Source organism: Morchella sextelata (assembly GCF_020137385.1).
Source record: "Morchella sextelata strain SCLS chromosome Unknown scls_20, whole genome shotgun sequence".
NCBI lineage: Eukaryota > Fungi > Ascomycota > Pezizomycetes > Pezizales > Morchellaceae > Morchella > Morchella sextelata.
The window spans coordinates 169,416-179,044 of record NW_025408635.1 but is presented as its reverse complement, the minus strand read 5'-3'; the positions used below and the strand labels follow the sequence as shown (position 1 = coordinate 179,044).

The following is a 9,629-nucleotide window of genomic DNA, read 5'->3' as shown; positions in this document are numbered from 1 at the left end:
TTTTTGTTTTTTACGTTCGACATACACGCCTGGCGCGGATATCAGCCCCCTTCGCTTTTCGCTTTTCGCTTTTCGCCTTTCGCTTTCGGTTTTGCTACTTGACCCCCTTTGTACGCCGTTGAGGGACTGGACTGTATTGTGCTGGTGGTAGGACTTTTTGCACTTGGACACACGACACCAACCACGCCCCGACCAAGACTGTAACCACAACCAAGGCGACCAAGACCACGCACGACCACAACAACACCTCCTCCACAACACCCCGATAAACCACCACAACCACCACAACCACCACAACCACCACAACCACCACAACCTCTCCACAACACTCCCACACCAACAACCACCCCCCCCCCCCAAACACAACCACCACCACCACCACAAACCCCCCCACAACAACAACAACAACAACACCAATGTCCTCCCCCCCCTCCAAGCCCCGAAAGTGGGCCACAGTCCGCAAGAAGTTCAACCTCATCGTCCCGCACCGCAGCACCTCCCCCACCCGCGCCTCCTCCCCCGCCAGCACCCTCTCCGCCGAGTCCCAAGCCGCCAGCTTCTGCCGTCCCTACACCGCAAACCCCTCCTCCACCTCCTCAAACTCCATCTCAACAACCACAATCGACGCCCCCCCGCGCTCCCCCAGACCCGTCAGCAGCCCCATGGCCTTCCCCGTCACGCTCCCCCCCGAGCCAGCCCCAGCCCCTTCACCCTCCCCTTCGCCCGCACCCCGTGCACCACCCGCACCACCCGCACGCCCCGCCATCACCACCGCCGCCCCAGCCCCCGCTCCCGCCCCGCAGCACCAGAAAGACAAGACCGCGGCGAAGCTCGCCCTCCTGAACGGCGAAGCCCCCGACATCGACCCGGCGGACGAAGCGCAGCTGGCGCCCACGACCGCGGCAGAGGCCGAGTGGGACCGCCTCACCAAGGCCAACAGCGAGCTCAACAACAACCTCGACCTCTACGGGAGCGCCGCCGACAAGAGCAAGGGCATGCGCAAGCGCGCCAAGAGCCGTGTGCGGCGCAAGAAGGGCGTCAAGTTCGCGGACGGCGAGGACGTGATTGGCCTCGGCGGATTCGAGGTGTGGACCACCGACGAGGAGGGCGGCGGGGAGGGGGAGAAGGAGAAGGAGAAGGCGGAGGCGAGGAGGGAGAGGGAGAGGAGGGAGATGGAGATGGAGAGGGTGAGGGAGAGGGAGAAGGAGGTGGGGGGGTTGGAGAAGGTGCAGAGGGTTAGGGTGGAGGTTACGGCGCCTCGTCCACCGCCCCCGCCACCGCCGCCGCAGAGGCCGCAGAGTCTGCCGCCGAGTGCGAGGGGGTCGCAGAAGGCGCCACCACCGCCGCCACCACCACCGCCGGCGCTGGGGAGGCCGGTGCCGAAGCGGCCGCCGCCGCCGGTGGTGGGCATTAGTGAGAAGAGGGAGATTAGCAGGAAGATGCTGCCGCCGAGCGTTAGGCTTGTGCAGGATGATGGGAGCTTCTAGTGCTGGGGTGGTAATTGGGGTCTTCTTTTGTGTGTTTCTTTAAATTCTTTTTTTTTTCAGTTGTAAAAAACTGTGGCTGCGTTTTTTCACAGTGCCTTTTGGGGCTTGATTTTTTTTCTTCTTTTGTTGAGTGTTTGGGAGTTTTTTTTTTACGTTTTTTTTTTATTTTTATGCGTTTTTTATGGTTTTAGTACTGATGTGTTGTGCTGTGGTGCTTCTTCCTTCTTTCTACCTTTTTACCTTCTTTTTCTACTCTTTTTTTTTTTTGTTTTACATGTGATGCGACGAGACGACTTGGCATTGGAACACTGGAACACTGGAACACTGGAACACTGGAACACTGGAACATTGGAACATTCAACATTGGAACATTGGAACATTTGACACTGAGCACTGGGGACGCACTGTTGGGAGTGGACGTTTTACATTGATGCGGTTTGTAATTTACGGGATGGGGCATTGCAATGGAAGGGACTTTTTTGTATTTTTTTTTTTTGCTAGCTTTGGTGTGGCGGGAAGAGGAAGGGGGGAAGAGCGGAGGGGTTGGGGGTAGTAGAGGAAGGGGGGTAGGGTAGGGTAGGGTAGTGAATAGACGCTTGACCTTGACGTTGCTTGATCCCTTCCATCTACACAGCCTAGCTAGCCAGCTGGCGTGAGTGCAATGCGATACAATACAACCGTAGTCCTGTGGCCTCATGTGGTGGCGAGAGATCTATTTAGTCGAAGAATCGGGTGTGGTAACCACTACACTACACTCATGATAACCACCGGGGGCCGCGGTGGTTGTGAATGTGGCAGAGAGAGGCCTAGGTGTTAATCATGGATTATCACTCGGCCGCTCAACTACCGCTGGGAGTGGTCTTGAGGTTAACCGTTGTCGCTGTAGAGCTAGAGTATACTAGTCTGGAAGTAAATATGACGGGGAATAGCGACGTGAACGTGCTCGTGGCAGACTTACTACGCATGTTCTATCTGTTCCTTCTGGGGTATTGCCTGTGGTAGTGCCATATTTAAGTGGTGGGTCTAGATAGTCCGATAACGACGGTTGGCTGGCTGGCAGTAAGTAGTGGCTTACCCACCTCCCTCCTAGCTGCATGGGAGGAATGTGGCTTCTGACGAGGTGTTGGTGCTGGTATGTCATGGCCGACCCTGTACTATCCGTCTCCTCCTCCGGCCATGGCACCATGTGGATTGTGCATGTGGCCGGCTTCGGGACCATTAGTATTACTAGTGTGCCGTGCAAGTCTGCTGCCCCAATTGGCAAACCGAAACCTAACCGTAATCCAATAATATTCCGGCCGGCTACTAGCTTGACCAAGTAACCAAGAATCCTGCGGGGATATAAGGACAAGTATATACAGCCCCCCCCCCCCCCCCGCGGATCCACCCCCGAGGTTCAATGGGCACTACCCATGTATGAATAATTCGTCAAAGGGAAGGCCAGGGGTGAACGACGTTGGCTGTACCAACCAGGTTCTCGCTCTCGCCAAGGCCCGGAGGGAAAAAGTGCTGGAATCTACACTTGGGTGGGGGTGGGGGCCGGTGAGTAAGCTTTGATGTGCGGCTTGGCGTGGAGGTCGTTGGGTTGGTGGATTGGTGGATTGGTGGATTGGTGGATTGGTGGATTGGTGGATTGGTGGATTGGTGGGTTGGTGGATTAATGAATGGGTGCTAGGGTGGTGGGAGGTGGAAGGTGTGTGTTGTGATTGGGTCGCAATTAATTGTAGGTGTTGCACGTAGCTAGGGGCCGACTAGATAGTTAACCCTACATCCACGTGCATCCACGTGTCACGTTAGTGGTTTAGTAAGGCGTAAGTATTTGAGGTACGTCTAAATAGTATGGTGCGAGAGGCCTTGGGGGGGGCGACCTTGTAATCCTGTTCACACCAGGTTCAGTATTGTAGCCCTTACAGCCATAAAGTCGAGTTAAAGATGAGGCTCTTCAATGTTTGCTTCCCGGAGCCAATGAAAGAATTGACTGAACCGGTGTGTACAGGGTTGACAAGTTCGCCCTCTACTCCCTCTTGCACCATATAATCTTCCTCATTGTGGTCGGGAAGCATTATGATTGGTTGATTTTTCTTCTACCATGACTGCTAATAGATAGTGGACAAAGAGCCACTCCCGAGCTCGGAAGGGATGCGACATCCACTTTCATAGGTAGGTAGTTTGTACTGATCGTGACTTGTTGATATAGATCTATAGATATCATGGATGATTGGCTTCGTAGATAGAATGGACATGACAATATCCACTCAGAGGTCGTACATAGATTGGACAGTATAATTTCTCTCTCTTAGGCTTAAGCTTTAGCGAATTTGCGGCCGGAGGCTGCATTACACTTTGTAGCATATACTCAGGTATAGTTATAGATAAGCGCAAGACCGCGCGCATGTAGCTGGATTTAAGCGTAAATCTACTACTGCAAGGAGATTGTGGGTTATCGTGGTATCGCTACTCTATAGTTACTTTCCCCATGTCGTAGGGACGGGAAGGTGCAGGTTTGGGCAGTGAGACTACTGGAGAAAAACAAGCTACCCACGCACTCGGAGTACTCCTGCCGCCGTTCTGAGTGGAGTACTCGGGCCGGAGATCGTGTCGGCCGCTGCGGGCGTGTGCTGGGAATCGGCGTGGGTGCTGATTAGCTAGCTAGGACTTGGTAATACTAGGTATGTAATGACAACTATTCTTGGAGATCTTTGTGGGTATAGTCTTTTAATTCACTAAGCCTCCGCTGGCCGCTATATATAGCTAAGTAACATGAAGCTATGTATCATCGATGTCTAGACCTAATAGCAAGGCCGAATAAACACATAGACTGATAGCCCTCTTGAAAACTAGCCCTCCATTTACTTGACACCGTGGCCTTAGTGCCTAGAGTGACATATATCTAGTGACGCCTAGGCCTTGAAGAGAAACGAGTGATGGCCTGTGATGCAACGCGTCAATGTTCTGGTCGAATCCTAAAAGTACTATCGACTACACAAAAACCTACGAACCACGAGTTAATGACAAACAACCCGCTGGTGACGAATGTGTACCAGTGGCACTGATGTAGCTTGTGTATTTTTATCTTCGGAAGTCTACAGATAAGTATTCAGTCTGGTACTAGATATGGTGCGCTAACCGCCAAGTACTGCTGGCGTAGAGGTTATCGTGATTAATTGTTCTTTATGTGTTGCGAGAGGTGGTGTCTTGCCAAGCGTCGGTGGGAAAAATGTTGAAATTCACGGTACTGGAATGTGGGGCGGATTCAGTTGGGTCGCGTGTGGACGGGTAAGGTGGGGGCGGAGGAGGGAGGTGAGGTGAGGTGAGGTGAGTACATGTAAGCTTTGATGTGCGGCTTGATGGGTTGATTATTGGGGTGGGCGAGCGGGTATGTGATTCATGGTAAACTATATAGTGTGGTGATAAGTAATGCGTGGTGAGTGACTGTGGCTGATTAATTCAGCGATATCATGATTGGGTTCTAGTAGTAGCCAGAATGTTAACGCAAGTAAGAGTTTAATACCTTATACTTGAATCTAGCTAGCTACATATGTGCGTCCAAATATTAACACTGATAAATGTATGCACCGGAAAAGAAAATGTGGAAGTATAACAACACTAAACCTGATTTGGAAAGAATTTCCTAAAGCAATTCTACACAGTTTTTTCTATTTTTTTTATTTTTTATTTATTTTATTTATTTTTTATTTTTTATTTTTATTATATATTTTTTAAATATTTTATTTAAAAATATTAATTAAAAATATATTTAATTTATATCTTTACTTATAATATCATCTTTACATATATTTCGTATTTATATTCATGTACGATTCAATAGGATTTGAATTTAAAATTGTCAGATTGTACTGAGTTTTTTATATTAGAAATCTTACCTAATTGTTTCTAACATCAGAAAAATAGATTTTGGAAAAATATGTCGAATAATGTGTTTTTAAAATGGGTTCCGCTGAATCCTATATGTGTTGTCAACCGTTTGGAAATAAGTTTCATACAGTTTTTATAATGACGTAAACTATTCACATTACTCATTTTTATTATAAATTATTAATAGTAAAAGAAAACCGATTTCAATCATTTGAGAACAAATATTTTGATGTTTACAGTTAAATTAAACGAATTGAAATAGTTTGTTATAATATTTTATTAATTATATAGTAGTTTTAGGAATATTTTAACGAGGAAATAGGAAACAAGAAATTTTGAGATATGAATTTAGCAGTTAAAATATCTACAACCCTGTTGACGATAGCGATATACGTCATAGAAGCAACTCTCACGATCGAAAGTATTACTATTTTTAGTACAAGATATGTTGGTCGCCTAACTATTTATATTCATGTTTCAAAGCTTTAAACAGTACATATTCCCAAGGCAGCTTGCTCACAACAACTATTCGAATTCTTAAGGTAAGTCATTGAATTGCAACGTTTATACAATTTGTTTCTTCTTAAATTGATTCTGAAAAAATCATGCCTATTTGCTTTACATTTGTTGGCCTCGTTATTGCTGTAAATAGAGTTGGTGGTTATAAACTTGCAACTGTTTCCCATATGGATATGGATGGGACTTGAAGACATATCGATATCAAGTTTTTTTAATCAATTGAATCCTCCCTCTATTCTGATCGATTCTACCTATTCAACGGAACAGTTATTTTGGCTGTTGGGAAAACACTGAAGGTAGGTTTTTCAATCAAATTAATTTCATAATTTGATGAATTTCTGGTGTGCGTAATGCTATTACAATATATATCTAACAATTGTATTTTTTAGTATACGTTGATACAGAATTTGGAACTCTTCAAAACTGGATCGAATGATGATACAATTCCGAACAATCCATATTTGACTTCAACTGTTACAATGATGACAGATCTAATTCATATCAATGAGTCGAATGGATTAAAGTACTTCGATGGGCAGATATACCAATATGATGTTGAAACACGTACTGATATACCCGTAAGCTTCAACTACAATTTTAGTCTTGGTTTTTGTTTATGATTCCAAATTGATCAAAAAATATAAACCAATACATAGTATCTTTTGACATTTTTAATTTACACAAAATCACCATTGTTTTCGAAGCTTTCACCTTACTTAAACTCTGGTAAGGTTTTAGACATAGTTGTAACGGCAACTATGTATTTCGGTTAGTGATAAATTGGAACATGAAGAGGAAGTATTGTACAGTGGGATTAGGATTTATAATGGGGGTTTCTGTTATGTTCTTTCAGTTTCTATTACGCGGAGGTATTAGTCATCATTGAATTAGGGTTGGATATATAAGGGGGCGTTGTTTCATGCTTTTACCTATTTTCTCTCTTTCCTTCTTTCTTTATGCAATCTCTGTATTTATTCCACGAATATTACTTTTGTTCTACGCTACGTCATAGGGCTCATCTTGGATCTTTCATCAGGATTGAACCATTCCATAGTCTATAGTCCAGAATCCCTCGATACCACGTATTCGCCTCGGTTGTATTCCTTGGCACTATAGTCTCTCGTTCATAGACCCACGTTATACGTAGGTTGCGTCCTCTATCGCCAATCAATACAACACCATAATCTAGAATTTCGGAATACGCTCATATTGATTATCAACAACTCAACAATAACCTCCAAACTTTTTTTCAAGTGCACCCATAGGTCGAAAATGTTGTCGGAACCGAAGCCTATGCACTTCTCCAACAATGTCAACATGGTCTTGCTCAATATGCAACGGATTTACAGGAGGTAGAAGGGGAGGCTGAGAGGGCAAGAGGAATGTTTGAGCAAAATCTTGCTGCTGCCCGAGCTCAACAGACTGCTGTTGAGGTTGTTGCCCCTAACGAAGGATCCATCGGAGATGATGCTCCACCTATACCCCCAGTACCACCGGCTACAGGTACTATCTATTGGTCAGAAAAGCTTTCAGATCCTGAGGTGTTCAGGGGGGATCGTGATCGAGAAAGATTACACCTATTCAAGCAACAAATGAAACTCAAGCTATTAGGAAATACCGATCGTTATCCTACACTACAGTCTAAATTATCATATGCGTTCATCAGATTGGAAGGCACTGCTACCAATCAGTTCTTACAGTACATGGGAGAAGAAGGTATTGCCTTACCTTCTATGCTATGGTTTTATGAAATTTTGGACACGGCTAGGAGGAACCTCCGGAACATCTGTCAAGGAACTCAAACCTTTGCCGACTATTTCGCTGAGTTTCAACGGTATGCTGCTGAGTCAGGTATGGATGAAGTCTCTCGGATTGAGGCTTTGATGGAAGGTATTAATATGGAACTCGATGAATCAAAAATACACCATGAAACTCCTGCGACGGTAGATGCCTGTGCGATACTTTTGCAACGGTTGGATAATCATCGTCGAGCGGCAGAAGCTAAACGAGGAAATAAAAAGCCTTAGAATGCTACTGCTACTCCGGCCCCTCATCCCCCACCAGCGAATCCTGTTTCTGCTCCTCGTGCTGCCGCCCCAGTCGCCAATGCACCTGCTACTGAAAAGCATCCCTCGTTCCGCCCGGGAGGTGATGTACCAATCGATCTATCTGGAGGATGTCGTCACTCCACCCCTGCAGAATGAAATGCCCGCTTAGTTGAGGGCCGATGTTTCTATTGCGGAAGTGTTGAACATATGGTTAGGGATTGCCGTCAAGCGAATACAACTGGAAATCAATCTAGGAGGCCTGTGATAAGAGGAGCAGCATTGAGGATGGAGGAAAATGATGGAAGCGATAATGAGTCGGCAAAAGATTTGTCCCTGTACTAAGTGGCTTAGCACAGGGACCATTTAAGGATTTTTCCAGGATGTGTATTTCTGGTTTTTCGGTATCAGAGGAGGAAATGGATGGGAACCAACTTGTAGTAACTTGTTCGATTTCACAAAATAAAAACTCTTTCATCCCCACCTACGCTCTTATTGATACCGGAGCATCAGGATACGCTTTCATTGACGAATCTTTTGCACGTCACAACAATCTTATAATGACCCCTCTTAAAATACCTCGCCATGTAGACGTTATAGACGGAAGGACTATCAAAACAGGAAAGATTACCTATATTGTCGATGTCTCGTTAGACATTCATGGTCATCAGGAGATGGCCCCATGTTTTGTGACGAAGTTAGGACACTACCTGATTGTGATGGGGATACGTTGGAAGCGACGTCATGATGTTACGATTCGACCAAAGGAAAATCTACTTGTTTTTGACTCTCGGAACTGTTGTCAACAGTGTTCACTTAGTGGAACTGCAGTTATTGTTCATGGCATCTCGATTCCTTTACCGGAACACTATACAGTCATCGTTTCAGTAACTGAAAAATCTACCATCGACATCGAAGAGCTAGTACCGAAGGAGTTTCACCATCATCTCGATATATTCAAGGAATATGATGCTTCAGACCTTCCACCATATCGGCTATCCCATGATATTGAAATAGTGTTAGAAGAAGGCGAACGACCACCATATAGACCTATATATGGATTGTTTCAAATCGAGTTGAAAGCACTACGGGAATATCTTGATGAAAATTTACCCAAAGGATTTATTCGGGCTAGTGAGTCACCAGCGGGAGCATCTATATTGTTCGTAAAGAAAGGCGATGGAACCCTTCGACTTTGTGTTGACTATCGAGGTCTAAATGCAATCACAATCAAAAATCAATATCCATTACCATTGTTAAAGGAAACCCTGGCTAAGCTGTCAAGAGCACAATACTATACCAAGTTGGATTTACGTTGTGGATATAATCAGAACAGGATAGCGGAGGGAGATGAATGGAAAACGGCATTCAGAACTCGATATGGACATTTCGAATATACAGTAATGCCGTATGGATTAGCTAATGCCCCTGCTACATTTCAACACTGGATCAATGATATTCTACAACCTTATCTTGATCAATTTGTGACGGCATATTTGGATGATATCCTTATCTATTCCGAGACTCTATCGGAACATAAAAAACACATTCAAAAGGTTCTAAAGATACTTGATGAGAATCATGTTCACCTTAAACCTGAAAAATGTGAATTTATGGTTCAGGAAATGAAATATCTTGGTTAAATCCTCACCCCGAATGGGAATAGAATGGACCCAAAGAAAGTTGTCGATGTTTTGGAATA

At 45.3% G+C, this 9,629-nt stretch overlaps 2 protein-coding genes across 2 annotated transcripts; both read left to right on the top strand.

Annotated features, from left to right (window-relative positions):
- Positions 1-416: 416 nt before the first annotated feature.
- H6S33_006283 (uncharacterized protein) lies at positions 417-1,487 on the top strand (the record flags this gene model as incomplete). Its single annotated transcript, XM_044837945.1, has 1 exon — positions 417-1,487. The coding sequence occupies one exon, from the start codon at positions 417-419 to the stop codon at positions 1,485-1,487; it is 1,071 nt and encodes a 356-aa protein (XP_044689810.1).
- Positions 1,488-8,346: 6,859 nt separating this feature from the next.
- H6S33_006282 (uncharacterized protein) lies at positions 8,347-9,570 on the top strand (the record flags this gene model as incomplete). Its single annotated transcript, XM_044837934.1, has 1 exon — positions 8,347-9,570. One exon carries the CDS (start codon positions 8,347-8,349, stop codon positions 9,568-9,570), a length of 1,224 nt encoding a protein of 407 aa, XP_044689809.1.
- Positions 9,571-9,629: the final 59 nt, after the last annotated feature.